General features: G+C 38.4%; 1 protein-coding gene across 4 annotated transcripts in view; it reads right to left on the bottom strand.

The window, feature by feature from the left end:
* flt4 (fms related receptor tyrosine kinase 4) overlaps nt 1-14,494 on the bottom strand; it is a 98,546-nt gene that overhangs the window by 2,457 nt on the left and 81,595 nt on the right. For 3 of the 4 annotated variants that reach the window (XM_086085761.1, XM_086085762.1, XM_086085759.1), the window contains 14 exons: nt 12,594-12,725; nt 9,389-9,495; nt 8,954-9,089; nt 8,437-8,541; nt 7,776-7,889; nt 7,415-7,503; nt 6,205-6,370; nt 6,017-6,111; nt 3,111-3,233; nt 2,910-3,021; nt 2,644-2,743; nt 1,232-1,337; nt 1,028-1,152; nt 536-659 (listed from right to left, as the gene is read on the bottom strand). In XM_086085761.1, the coding sequence (XP_085941887.1) occupies nt 536-659; nt 1,028-1,152; nt 1,232-1,337; nt 2,644-2,743; nt 2,910-3,021; nt 3,111-3,233; nt 6,017-6,111; nt 6,205-6,370; nt 7,415-7,503; nt 7,776-7,889; nt 8,437-8,541; nt 8,954-9,089; nt 9,389-9,495; nt 12,594-12,725 (1,634 nt within the window). The remainder of the gene's footprint in view (nt 1-535; nt 660-1,027; nt 1,153-1,231; nt 1,338-2,643; nt 2,744-2,909; nt 3,022-3,110; nt 3,234-6,016; nt 6,112-6,204; nt 6,371-7,414; nt 7,504-7,775; nt 7,890-8,436; nt 8,542-8,953; nt 9,090-9,388; nt 9,496-12,593; nt 12,726-14,494) is intronic. The other variant, XM_086085760.1, reaches the window with a different exon arrangement.

Here is a 14,494-nt window from a genome sequence, read left to right as displayed (position 1 = left end):
GCAAACAGAAGGCTTTGATAGAGCTTCTGACATTAAAAGGTGGCTTAAAGCAATGGTAGTAAAAAACTGCCAGCAGGTGGCAGCAGAGTATAAGAGATCAGCAACAAGCTATTTTTGTCAGTGTTTTTTACCAGGAATGTGAATATTGACAAAACCTTTGCTGCAAAACGGAAACAGATAGAAATATAAAAAAAAATCCTGATGGAAGAAGATACTCTAATCTTTCTTTTAGTAGGTTCCATGTTTTTACAGCAATAGAACACAATATTCTGTGGGCCTTGCAAAATCCGTCAAAATCCGGTGAAAACCGCCAGGAGCGAAGGGGGTTGCTTCAGTGAAAATGGCTGAGAGTGAATGAGTTAAGTGTTGAGCAAGACCAAAATACACAATACCGTACATTATACTGCCTCCCCATCTTATACAACTCAAAATCAATATGCTTTCCGTGGAGCTAAAAAGTGAACAACTTTTGAAGGTGAAACGAGGCCAGAGACACATTTCACCAAATTGCTAATAATAGCATAAAAGTTCTTACCTGAGTGCTGTTCTGAGGCAGAATCTCTAAAGGTAGCTCTTCAAACGTCTGCACTCTGGGCCGGCTCGCCTTTGAGGTTCCCGCGAGCACGCAGCCGGCAAAGGGCACCAAGTTATAATACCTGCTGGAAAAGACGAGCGAGAGGTCAGCGCGCCGAATACGTGACGCGGCGTCGCAAAGAGACTTCATTGAATTCAGTCTCAAATCGAACCTCAGCTGACCTGCTGTGCTCATGGAACACGTCACGGACAGTTAAATGAGCTAACCCTCCCCGAGGGCTTGTAAGTTTAATGAGCATACTCCCAAACTGTTAGGTCATTTCACGAGAGAGAAAAAAGAAAAGAAAGAAAGAAAAGACTATTTAATGGCAAGAAACTGAAAAGACCTGTTAACAAAATGGTGTCAAACTCGTTATACTCATACAATCAAGCCACGCCCACCTCTGTCAGTTATCCACCCTATGCATTCTATATGAAATCGCATCATCGGTACCTGGTCGGCAGCGCGTTACAGGCCAGCCTCAACTCCTCTTCAGACGGAGGCCGAGATGACCCCTGCGAGAAGCCGTCGTCTTCAGAGCTCTGCGAGTGGTTCAGAGGGATGTAGTCCTTCCCATCCTGAGAGCAAAAAGTTGATATGATCAATAACAGGAAGTACTTTTCGCTGATATTATTTTTTTCCACAGGTGTATCTGACAGGCAGACTGTTGTCCTGCAGCAGGTCTCCCAGGGTTTGCACCAGGGCGGGGAAAGGGGGTCTCTCTTTGGGCTCTCCGTGCCAGCACGCCAACATGATGCCGTATCTGCCAGCAGAGGGCGGCAAAGTCACGCAAAGGACGCTCAATAAATATAACCTCCATCTCTGCAAGTGGTGTCAAATTCTCTTTTTAGGACTCTAAGTTGATGGTATCGTTTTAATATATATATTTTTTAATTATGCTTATGTGGTAAACAACTGTGCTGCATCACGAGGTGACGCTTGGAAAAAACATACTTCATTTCTACATACATGTTAGCTGTATATGATTAAAACTGATGTTATCGTCTCCACGAACATAATAGAATGGTATATGTTAGTTTAACACGTTTTAATCATGTGCAAGTTAGCAAATTAAGTTAAGTGAAATGACTTTTTTTTTTTTTATGTAGTTAGATCAGCATTTAACTTAAAATCAACAGATGGGCCAGCTCATTCATGAGGTAAAAGGGGGAGAGAAAAAAGAAGTTAAAATGTTCATGTCTTTTTTTAACAGTTCATTTTAATAATAAACAATTATTCGGATTTTATTCATTTACACTCTAAAAACATTTGGGTAAAAAAACAACCCCAATTTGTGTAAAAAACTAAACAAAGCAAAACAAAACAAGGACTACTTAAAAAAAAAAAAGGGGGTTGCTTTGTATGTAACAACCCAAAAAATTGGGTCAACAACCCAGAAAGTTGGGTCAAATTGACCCAAGAATTTTTTTTTAATGCAAATTTTGGATTTGAGGGTAATTTGATTATGAATGAATTCATTTATTTATTTATTGAATGTATATATAATAACGCTGGACTGTTTTCCCAACTGATCACTTGGTAGCTGTGCATTTTGACCAGATTGCGTTACTTTTCCCCAAGGCTGGGTTCATTATTTTGACCCAGCAGATTGGGTTGAAGATCAGATTAGGGCGGGTCGAAGAGCTGGTCGCCATTTTTGACAGTTTTGTTGTGTACTGAAATCAATGTAATTTTTTTTGCTTAACATATCATATGAGTGACTTGCTGTGGCGACCTCTGACAGGAAAGTTGCTAGAAATTCGTTGTTTTTTTTTAAACTACATACTAACAAGCTGGTAACACATTTCTTGGTAACTTTAACTCATTAGCATGGTTATTTTTTAATTGTTGTTGATTAAAATCTTGACCCAACACGCTGGGTCAAATCCTCAATCCAATCCAATCAACCATCTCTAAGGTCTTTTAATACGTACAATTAATCAATGAACTCATTATTTAATTAAACAAACAATAATAAAAATAATAATCATATCTAAATTAAGCAGTTTAATAAGTAAACAGTTAATACAACAAATGCCTCTTGATAATCCAGATGATAAAGATCTTACATTTCAGGTGAGGCCGTTTCTGGCGATCTCATTCTGACGCCATCTTTTAATCGTTTGCAAAAGTCCTCATCAATTTGCACTCCCGGATATGGAGAGGCACCTGCAGCAAAGTGCAGATAGAACAAAGAAACTAGTGCATGAAAAATGAGGCATGACGATTTTAATCTCCCGCAAGAAATCCAACCAAATTCTGCTCCGGGCGACCCCACAATGTTTGAACTTCCCTTTCTTTTCAAATACGTGTCTTGATAAAAAAGTTGCTGTACCAAGTGAAAAGATTTCCCAGAGGAGCACTCCAAAGGACCACACGTCACTCTGGCTGGTGTACACTTTGTCAAAGATACTCTCTGGTGCCATCCACTTCAGAGGCAGTCGGGCCTGTAAGGACGTCAAAGCGGCAGACCCAAATTTCAGGCAAGACAGGAGAGTAAATAGTAACCGCGCAAATGTAAGCGGAAACACCGTACGTTGCCTTTCCTGACGTAGTCCGGGTCTTTGTATATGTCTCGGGCCAGGCCGAAGTCGCAGATCTTCACTACGTTGTTTTCTGACAGCAGAATGTTGCGGGCCGCCAGGTCTCTGTGGATACACTGCGGATATACACACACACACACACACACACGCATGCATCACATGCGTTGTTTCCCACATGGAATTTAATCTTTTGTTAGTTTTACGTCGTTGGCCTGTATACTGATATGTGCGACTGGACTTTGTCTGCCAGCCCCTGCCTGCTTGGCCTACAGTAGCATATTAACTCATTCACTGCCATTGACGGCTATAGACGTAAAAAAATTCATTTGAACTATTTCTATTAGTTTTTTTCCATTTTTGTTAACAAGAGTATGAAAACCTAGGAAAAAAATGTATTGTACATTTAAAAAAAAAAAAAAAAAGAGCAATGATGATGACATTACCGAATGAACAATACTGAGCTCTAAAATAAAAAAAATAAAAAATAAATAGTTCAAATGAATTTTTGACGTCTATAGCCGTCAATGGCAGTGAATGAGTTAAAAAGCCGGCGACCGACAGTCTGCTGGTAAAAAGTTCCGCGTATTGTTTGATATGTAAAACGCCTCACTCTGATGTATTCAGCAATTAGAATAAGTTGAGTGTGATTCTATGAAGTCAGTTTCCACAGAAATGTCTGAAAGGGTTCAAAGAAAAAATGGAATGTCTTTTTTTTTTTAATGATCTCCCTCTCTCCCACATAAAGACAAAATCAATTGGGGCAAAAACAAGCAGAATTGACAAAAGTACATATCACTGCTGCTCAGGTTGTCGAAACTTGTCTCATTAAAACAAAGTTGGCGGCGATTCTCTTTCCTCTAAGACCCTTTAAGTCAGTTTATGTGGACGCGTGTTCAGCCAACACGCCCAGGACACGGGCCACGGCTCAAAATGATGGGGTCTTTGAAGCTGCAGCTCCTCGTCTGAGGAACCTCAGACGGTGTTTTTGTTTAAAAAAATTTTTTTTGAAAAAGACTTAAAACCTTCCTTTTCAGAAAGGAATAGCAACTTTGATTTGTATGATTGTTTTTATTTTATTCACAGTGGTTTTATTGTTTCTACTGTTTGTTGCTTTTTTTAACATAATGGTTATCTTGTTGTGTTTTATGTTGTACCCATTGTAGAACTTTGAGATTTGATTTCAAATGGAAAGTGCTTTACAAATAAATTTTATTATTATTATTATTATTATTATTAGCTGAAAAATTTATAGAAATCAAATCGACATAACAATGTAAGACAATGCAATTTTTAAATCGTAGAAGAAAAAAAGTATTCATTTTGCGGTTGGCATATGCAACATTTTCTAAAACTTTTAAATCAACTAAACAAAACATTTTTGAAAAAAAATCTTTTAAGTAATAAAAACAATTTTAATAAAAATTTAAAAAAGCTCTGAAAATGAATTAAAACAAAATTTACACAAAACAAAACAAACTTAAAACTAAATAAAAACTAACTATAATGAAATAAACTATTACAATCCTGCTCTAAGTTGGCTTGTCCGCTTTTTTTTCACAATCCCGCCATGTTGTTTGTGAAAATCCGAGTCCAGAAAGTAAAAACCTTGCCACCGTTTGGCTTTAGCCCCTTGTGCTAGCTAGCTAGCTCCATGGCAAGCAAATAAGCACCCGCGGCGCTAGCTAGGGAGCTCGCTAGCTAGCATCTGTGGCTAAAGCCAAACTGTGGCAGGGTTTTTACTTTTTGGACCTGGATGTTGGATGTTCTTCAAAACATTTCCGAAAAAGAACAACATGGCATATTTGTTGTTTGTGTACAAAAATCAGACGTCTATTTCAGTCGCGTCACTTGCAGCTGGCTTGCAAGAAACCTTTTCAAAATATGCTTTCCTCACTTGTTTACTTTACTACACACACAACTAAATTGTGTTAATAAGTCAAAAATCCTTGTCAAGTGAAGCTACAGGATGTTTAGCGTCAAACTTTGTTTAATTAAATGATTACATAATCTACCAAGTAGCATTAGTACATCTAATCCTACATTTAGTTTGATGGGGTTTCAGATGGGCAGACGAAAATATGTTTGCTGCCATTTACTGTCATTCTTGTCCTGATTGGACAGACTGTTATTTGCCGCAATGTGATTGAACATTTCTTCTCTTGTAGCGAGTTTACCATATTTTATTTTTTATTTTATACGTAAGGTACATTTTGCTGACAAATCTGTAAATCACACGTTCCACTCTTAACTCATTCACTGCCATTGACGCCTATAGACGTAAAAAAAAAATCATTTACACTATTTCTATTAGTTAAAAAATTTTGAATGAAAACCTAGACATCTTTTTTTTTTTTTAAGAAAAGAAAATATTATTAAAAATGAGGGGCGTCAGGCGATTACAATTTTCAATTGTAATTAATCACGACTTCAATAGTCAACTCACGATTAATCATAATTTTATATCTGTTCTAAATGTACTATACATTTTTTCCTAGGTTTTCATACTCCTGTTAACAAAAGTGCAAAAAATGTTTAAACTAATATGAATAGTTCAAATGAATTTTTGACGTCTATAGCCGTCAATGGCAGTGAATGAGTTAATTTCAACAATGGGATTTGTGTAATCAAAGCTTTGTGGATAGGGCTGATATGACCTATTCCAGCTTCTATTCATCACATTAGTGATGTAGTGTCACGAAAAAAGGCACTAATGCCTAAGTTTTTGAAGGGACAGATTTGGATTCAGTCCCATTCTATCTCGGTTGAAAAGAATAACAATTTGCATACGCTTTCTTTAACTCCGTAATGATCGGAGCCACAATCTCCTTCCTGCAAACGCAACCCCGAGAGACAAATCACCGCTGCTCGCAGCCTAATTGCTACAGTGCTGATAATGAACCTTTCTCGATGCCAGGAACTCCATCCCACGGGCCACTTGGAAACTGTAGCAAATTAGATCTTCTATCGTCAAAGGCGTTTTCCACAAATCCTCCACTGTGGGGAGGAAAAACAAAGATGAAAGTCACGTGTTAACAACCGCACAATACGTTTTTTATTTTTTTTATTTGTTTTGCCAGTAGGACTCACTTTTCTCCACGACGGGTTTCTGACCGGCCGCGTCGGACGACGGCGTCTGAAGGCCGACAAGCGGGGAGGAAGAAGACGGCGAGGGGGGGTGGTGGCGAGCTCTTTGCTCCGTTTGACCGGCTTCGATCATCCGTCTAACTTGGCTCTGAGTTTTGGGAGAGCGATCCTGAATGGAGGAATGAGTGAGAGCTTTAATTGGAGAGTCGGAATCATGTACCTATTTATTAGGGGTGTGCCCAAAAAATGGATCCTCATAAGAATCACGATCTCATTTAGGACGATTCAGAATCGATTTTATTTAAATTATGTTATACTACTATTCAAAAATAATTTGTTTCTCCCACTGGTCACTGAATCAGTAGAGGTTGGCGTTTGTGGATCTTACTCTGCTTCATCTATCCTTCCTCCCTTCCTTCCTTTAGTCCTTCCTCTGGTCTATTGATGTCTCCCTAATCCTGTTGGAATTCAGATGTATCTGGGAGTGGTGAATTATTTTGGATTTGTAACTCTGGATGGAGGGTGATGCCTGGTTGGTGTTGGATTTCATTTTGCTTGATATTTCCTTCCTTTGATCCTTCCTCTGGTCTCTTGACAACTTCACGACTCTGGTGGAACTCTGAAGTATCTGGTTTAGGTGAAGGGTTTCAGGTTTCAGGTAAATGAAAGAGCGCACGCACAAAAAAAAAAGAGCGATGACGACAAAAATGTTTTTATAATGTCTTGTCCTTGTTTGTGTGTGCCTTTATTGGGAGCGCTGTTCATGTTGTACCCGATTTGGCCATTTAGGGGCAGTGTGGTTCCACGCGTTCTGGTACACTGTAAAATTGTAGCCACATTAGAGAGTAGAAGGAAAAAATCATGATCAAATTATTCCGATAAAAGTTTTTTTTTTTGCAGCGTACAAAGAGCATATGCCGGCGAGTAATGTTAAGATGCTTCTCTGTATCCATTCCTGAAGCGTTTTGTATGAATAGCCGTTCTTTTGGGTGATAAAAGTGCCGTGAGTAGCATTAGCATTAGCATTAGCGAGTCAAACTGGAGTAGATCATGACGATTCCTTGCGCATCTATAAATTGAAGCAGAAATCATTGTCAACCAAATCATTTTGAATAAAAAAATCGTTCTGAATCGAAAATCGATTCTGAATCGAATCGTAGACCCAAACATCGGATTGTGATTCCCACCCCTACTGTTTGTAATTGGTTGATACCCTATAGGGGAGGAAAAACTCTCTCTTTGCTCGCAGGAAGTTGGACAGATTCCCATACTTGCAGTATTCCACGATCACCATCAGCGGACCTGTTTAGACAAAACACAAACGAGACCAAATTTGTATTTCTACTTTCCTAATGGGTAAAAAAAAAAAAAATGCCGTGATTATATAATATTCTCGTTTGCGCTTTAAGGATAAATGCCACTGGAGAGAAACAACACTAAAACGGTTCTGCCGTGAGCTCACCAAGCGACAAACTAACAGGAGAAGGGTTCCCGCGAGGACAAAGCATCTGTTCCAACAGAGAGCCAAAGAGCGCAAGGGCTCATTGGGTGCATCCGTGCGCTTCAAAACTGACCGTTTGCTTTGGTGCAGGCTCCGAGCAGGTTGACGACATTCAGATGGTTGCCAATGTGGATGAGGATCTTCAGCTCAGACATTAAAGCTTTGTGCTCGCTGGCCGTGGCGCCGTCTGAAAGCGCACAACGGAAGGTAAACAGTCGCTGATCCGAAATGAAATGTCGGCCTCGTGTGACGCGCTCGACGCGTTGGGTGTGTTTTCACACACACACGCTCGAGAGACGTTGTTGTGGTCTTCCGAGATGCACAATCATTTCACTTGTTTATCTCGTAATTTTGTCTTAATTACCCCTTGGCAAAAAGTAATTCAATTAAAAAAATCAATCACAGTGTGAGTTTCTTTTGGACGAGAACAAACTGCCTCATACAATTAGGGAACATTGTCTGCTGTAAGTGAAACATGAGCTCAACAAACTGCACTATTGTTTTCTTTCATAAGGCTCCTGGTTGAGTGAGATTTAGCAGATTTTATTTTCTCTAAAAAAAGTTAGTCTTTTTTTTTTGGTTGCTTCAGTGAAAATGGCTGGGAGCGAATGGGTTAAATCCAACTAGGAGCGAGTCAAGCTCTAAATTTAATATGGGAAGTGCTATGCCCCAATACATTTATGCATGCAAAAGCATTGGGAATACGGTGATGCACATGAAAAGACGACTCTGACCTTTCAGCATCTTGACAGCAACAGTGTCCAGACAAGCGCTCTTGCTGATTCCGTAGATCGACGCCTCAATGACCTTGCCGAAGGCCCCGTGGCCCAAAACCTTCCCTGTGTCGAGGGGACACCAAGAGGACGGAATATTTAGAGCCATTGATAATCTCAGTATCATGAAGACGTCTTGGCAACGGAGGAGATTGAAAATGCGACTGCATCTGGCAGCAATGGAGACCAGCCAGAAAAATTACAACCTCAATTGCAGCGCTCGGAAAACAGAACGCTCCAATGAATTGCGGCCACGGAACAGATGCTTTTTTTCCCCTCAGGGTGTTGTTAAAGAGCCGTGCAGGGAGCGAGTGCAATACTAAACATTAGCACTTTTCTTGGCAGGCTGCAATCTAAACTCGCCCATTAAGAATTCACGGAAACGTGATTTGGTTTCAATCCATATATTCTCGCCTTTGTTTTCCACTCGTCATCCCAGCATGCACCTGTGCTCATCCCCACCTTGCGGGTCACTCACCCAGTCGCAGTCGGTCCCGGGGTATTTCCCACTGGGAGGAGTCATAAGGCAGGTATTCACACTGTTCGTCCAAGGGAACCTCCAAGGGATCCATGATAATTGACAGATAGCCTGTTTTAATGTCTGCTGGGTTAATCTGAGGAAGAGACGAGAGATGATGCATTTGCCGTCAGCCGGAATTGAAAAATGAATGCGAGCGAGTATTCCCACACGTCACGCTGTGGAGCAGCTGCGTGGTGATGTCATTTGTGACAGAGTGAGCAAAAAAAAGTAAATAAAAAGGCAATTTGGGAGCCATCACGCTCGTCCTTGTTATGAGGGTTAAGAACTACAAATTGGACTCCGAGGAGAGGAGGCTGATTTAGAGGTGAGGCGGAGGTTAGAAAGGGTCCGTCTCATTTCGTCCCGCAAATGCGGAAAGGAGGGGCGCCTGACCCGTTTCACGTTGCAGAATATGAGGATGAGCAAGGCCCAGAAGAACACGGCAAGCGCTCCGGTTCCGATGAGGATTATGATCTCCACGTTGGCTTTATCACTGGAACCTGAGCAGAACGAGAGGAAAGGCATCTCAAGATGGGAATTTTTTTTGGTGTAAATCTACAGAGCAAAAAGCATGGACAATTAATGGTTTAAATGTGGTTGATTCAAGGTGTCTCACTCAAAGGGGATTTTTTTTTTTTTTTTTTTTTACAATAATATGTTCTATGCAGCCCCACTAGTCTAAATATGGCATTCTGGTTAATATTGCATTAGTGAAATATGAGGTAAGTAGCAAAATCCAGCAGTTTTTATCAATATCAGCGGGCGGCCATTTTGCCACTTGCTGTCAACTGAAGTAACGACATCAATGTTGCTCAAGGTCTCAGGTAGCAACCAATCATAGCGCAGCTTCAGAAAACCGGTGAGCTCTGATCGGTCGTTGCCTGAGCCCCGAGCAACTGTGATGTCATCTTCAGTTGACAGCAAGTGGCAAAATGGCCGCCCTTTGAGATGGATAAAAACAGCTGGATTTTGCTTCGTAACTTAAATTTCAAAATTGTAATATTAATCAGAATGTCATGTTTAGATTAGTGAGGTCGCATATAACATATTATTGTCAAAAATGTTTAATGTTGACTTCCAATTGACCTAATTATGAAATTACAGGAAAATGTGATTAAAAAAATAATTAAAATAAAGAATGAGTTTGCCTATAGAGAATAAAATAATTAATTATTCATAGGATCTCTTATTGCAAATTTATGGATATTGTGCATTTGAAGACACTGGAAATGCTTTTTCGTGCAGTGAACAATTGCCTACCTGTTTGTATTCAGATTTTTTTTAAATTCCGAGAAGGAAGCATAAATTTAATTCATTTTAATGTAATTTTTTTTTTAGGGATTTACCAATATTAAATACAGATGTGTTTCAGTTTTGGGTGTAAAATTGTGGAATGGACTTGATGATGCGTTGAAGCTGAGTAGTTCTCTATGTAAAATAATGAACGCTTATATTGCAATTGATAAAATGCTAAACATTTTCAAATTATAATGTGACCGTAGTATTTATTTTGTTCTGTTGGAATTCTAGGTGATTTAGCCGCGCTTCAGTCTATTCCTTTTTCGGTTATTAATAAAAAAAAAATTCCGAAAGGATGTTTGTGTTTTCTTTTCTGTACCATGTGTGGAACCAAAATAAACCACTCATTCATTAAATCATTATTCATTTTTATTTTTGACCTGATTTTAAACTAAACTAAACTTCATTAAATAGCATAATTCAGACCCCTTCTTTCTCAATTTGAGAGGGATTACAAGGTTTTACTGTCCCAGGAGGTTTAACATATCTGGTGTTATGTACACTGTATGTGTGCTCGTGGACTGAAATAATGAGATGTGCACAGAATCTTGGGAAATGGGTGGCCACGAAGGATGTATCCTCCAATGAAGAAAAAACCATGATGCATCTGCGAGCTGTATTTAAAGGAGCCTTTGTATGCTAATACAGAACTATTGGCCTTCAAATAGAAAAGTGATTATGTACATTAGAAATGATCATGGTGAAATGATCACGGGTGATAAATGTCTTGCGATGACCCGGTTTGACCCTCAAACAGATTTACTTCTATTTCCAAAAATATTGGGACATCACCAGGGTTGTTATAGTTTTGGAATTTTCATTTTAGTTAGTTTTTATTTCATTTTGTATTTTAAATTTAACTAGTTTTAATTAGTTTTCAGGGTGGTTCTATTATTATTTTTTATTAGTTTTAGTTTAAAAAAATGCTTAGTTTTAGTTAAGTTTTAGTTAGTTTCAGTATAAGTTTTCTTTTTTTTAATGTATATTACTTGTGCGCAATATTTAATAAACACCATGGCAAAATGAAAAAAGTAACACATTTTTTATCAAGCGTTGCATTTCGGCTGAGTTAAATGGAAAAAACAGGCAAGCCTAACTAGCCATTGGAGCCAAAAGTCAAGCATGAAAAATTGTCGCTTAGGAGCGACGTCATCTGAAGGTGCTTTTCGATTGGCTGCTGCTAGATGACATCACTTCTGTGTGACACATTTTCAAATGTCTTTATTCCGGTTGATATCGAAATAAAATTACTTAAAATAACATTTAAAATCAACCAAAGGCTCATGTATGAAATTAATTACCAAAAACTAAAATGAACGACATTTTTGCTATAATCATAGTTAGTTTTAGTTAGTTTTGTAAACATAAAATGTAGCTTCAGTTACTTTTTGTTTGTTCTAAAATTTATTTTTTAATTTTAATTAGTTTTTTCATTAGTTTTTGTTAACTAAAATAACCTTGGACAATACCAAAATGAAAGGAAGGAAAAGCAGAAAATTTAAAATACCAAACAAATTGCCAAAAATGTCACAGAATTGAATTTAAAAAAAAGGTTGAAAAAGTTTAAAAAGTAACTATAAAATTTCCCAAAACAAAGAAATCCCGAAAATTACCATAAAATGTCCACAAAACGTTAGAAATTGATAACAAAAAAATACAAAAATAAAAAAATACAGAAGAATGGCATAAAATTACCATTATATGTCCATAAAATTGCCACAAATGGCAGAAAATCAAAAAATGTATGAAAAATGAAGCATTAAAATAATGGGAAAATTAAAGGTACTAGAAAATGAATCTCAAAGTTATCATAATGTTCAAATGTTTTGCAGCTCCAGACAGATTTTATTGTTATTTATTTGACCAAAAATGGCTCTTTTCCCCAAAAATATTGGGACATCACCAAAATGGATTACGTTCAACCTTCAGGTTGTAGTTAAGGGTATTTGATTATGATGACACAGCATTGACAGTCAAGGCTGCTGCTACTTCAATACAGTCGACTGATATTTGTATTCTTCTAACATCCTGACATGAAATCTTTAAGGTGTCGCAATGAGAAAATCATCAATATGATCAATTACCCATGAAGCCCTCCACTGCAAACCTATTGAATTATTCATCCTGGCCACACAATTACTCCAGCGGTCAGTGAACTTGATTTTATTGCAATGGTGTGAACATGCCTCCGGCGGTGACGAGTGAGAGGTGACTGATTAAAATTCCGACCTGTGCATAAGCGGTGCGTCAGCATTGAGAGGGTTCGACTCGGTTTGCCCATTGCGGTTGCGTGTCTCACCGATGACGCGGACGGCGGCTGTTGAGTGGACACAGCCGCGCTGGTTGCAGGCGGTGCAGGTGTAAAGGCCGGCGTCCTCCTCCCGGACTCGCTGGATGCTGAGTGTACGGTTTGAGTCCTGCAGCTGGATCCCTGCAAAGGGTCGTATCGTCAGGGGCGGAGCCAGAACTTTTTCAGTAACATTTTTGCATGTGCACATATACGCACTTGTTTCATCACAACTCAGATTATGAGATTTGCCTTGGTTACACAGCACACAGACAGAACCTTGCCGAACAACATACAAAAAAAAAAGCGTTTTTGCTGAGCTTAACTCATTCACTGCCATTGACGGCTATAGACGTCAAAAATTCATTTGAACTGTTTCTATTAGTTTAACATTTCCACTTTTGTTAACAAGAGTAAAAAAAATTATGGTCTTTATAGAGTAGGTTTGTTAGTTTAGATGATTGATATTTAATTTATTTTTCATTATTTATTTTTTGTACATTATATTTAATGGGGGATTTGGCCAACAAATAGCGAAAATCCGAGAATAATTGACAGCCATTAAAATTCAGTCCGATTTTTTTTTAATGTTTTTTTTAAACAAATTTTTTTCCTAAATGCTGATAAACCTCTAATATGCGTTTTACATGAAACACATGCCAAATTATTGTACATTTAGAACAAATATAACATTTTTAATTAATAGTGAGTTAACTAGTGAAGTCATGCGATTAATCACAGAAAAAATGTAATCCCCTGACGCTCCTAATTCTTAATAATCTTTTCTTCTTTCTATCTTTTTTTTAATTTTGTTTTAATTTTTTTTATTTCTAATAAAAATCCAGTAAAACAGCCGGGAGCGAAGGGGGTTGCTTCAGTGAAAATGGCTGGGAGTGAATGAGTTAATAGACTGTGGCTGGTATGATAAGCAATGGCTTCTCAAACATGTTAGTTGTGTACTAATTTATGAAAGTAATGTTGTTGATTAATGTTCACTAGCATCAAATATTTCACTGTTATGGAAGACAATTTCATATTCTGTGTGCAGCTCAATAGTGTCAACAATTACTCAGGCCGGCTGGGGCTACCACTGGCCACCAAGTAGCTCCGCCCCTGCTAGTTTAGCACGACACGCAATGATGCACTTTGTGTGCTGCAACTATTCCCCAAACTCTCACATCATTTGCATCATTATAGCCGTTTTTTTTCATGGTGTCCCTGCTTCAATCTATATTCATTAAGCTCGCCTCCTATCTGTGTGTGTGCGCATGCACAATACACACATGTGCAAATGGCGTTTGTTTGAAACAATTATTCAACTGTATAAATGCATGAGAGGGTTGTGGGTGGACTGGATGACCCCAAAAAAAGATATAAACATCTGTCAGTTGATTGTCCTTGAGTAAAAATGAACAATGGTGTATCGCTTTTAGGTCTGAGTGGGAATCTTGATCTGAACAATGTCCCAAAATATGCAAACTCGGACAATGTGGGTGTTTGAAAGTGTGTACAGCTTGCCAGGTGGGTGTTGAGCTTCTGTTTAAAAATAAGCATTACCTACTGTAATGTTCCATTACATTTGTTGATTTTCCAATAGCTGTATATAAGTAGAATGTCTGTCAAGCCAAGGCTGAACTGTTTGTCATTCTGTTTGTCTGTCTGAAGAAGGTTACGAAGGATGTCAAAAAAGATGAACGGTGCCATTACCACTCCAGGTGTGGATATTTCCACATTCCAGCATGAAATTGAAGGTTTTCTTGCACAAGCCGTGTTTCTCGGAAATGGTTTACGAAATGAGTGGAAAAACACGATTAATTCTGTGACACAGGTTGAATTAGAAATTGTTCTAATTCTATGAAAAAAGATTTCCCCGTAGTTCGTTGCTATTTTGTTTAGAATTTTAAGTTCATTAT

The sequence above is a fragment of the Leptonotus elevatus genome, chromosome 9 (genome assembly GCF_054856555.1).
Source record: "Leptonotus elevatus isolate MCC_2025b chromosome 9, RoL_Lele_1.0, whole genome shotgun sequence".
In the NCBI taxonomy this organism is placed as follows: Eukaryota; Metazoa; Chordata; class Actinopteri; order Syngnathiformes; family Syngnathidae; genus Leptonotus; species Leptonotus elevatus.
The sequence above is the reverse complement of the archived record's forward strand: the minus strand, read 5'-3'. Positions and strand labels throughout refer to the sequence as shown.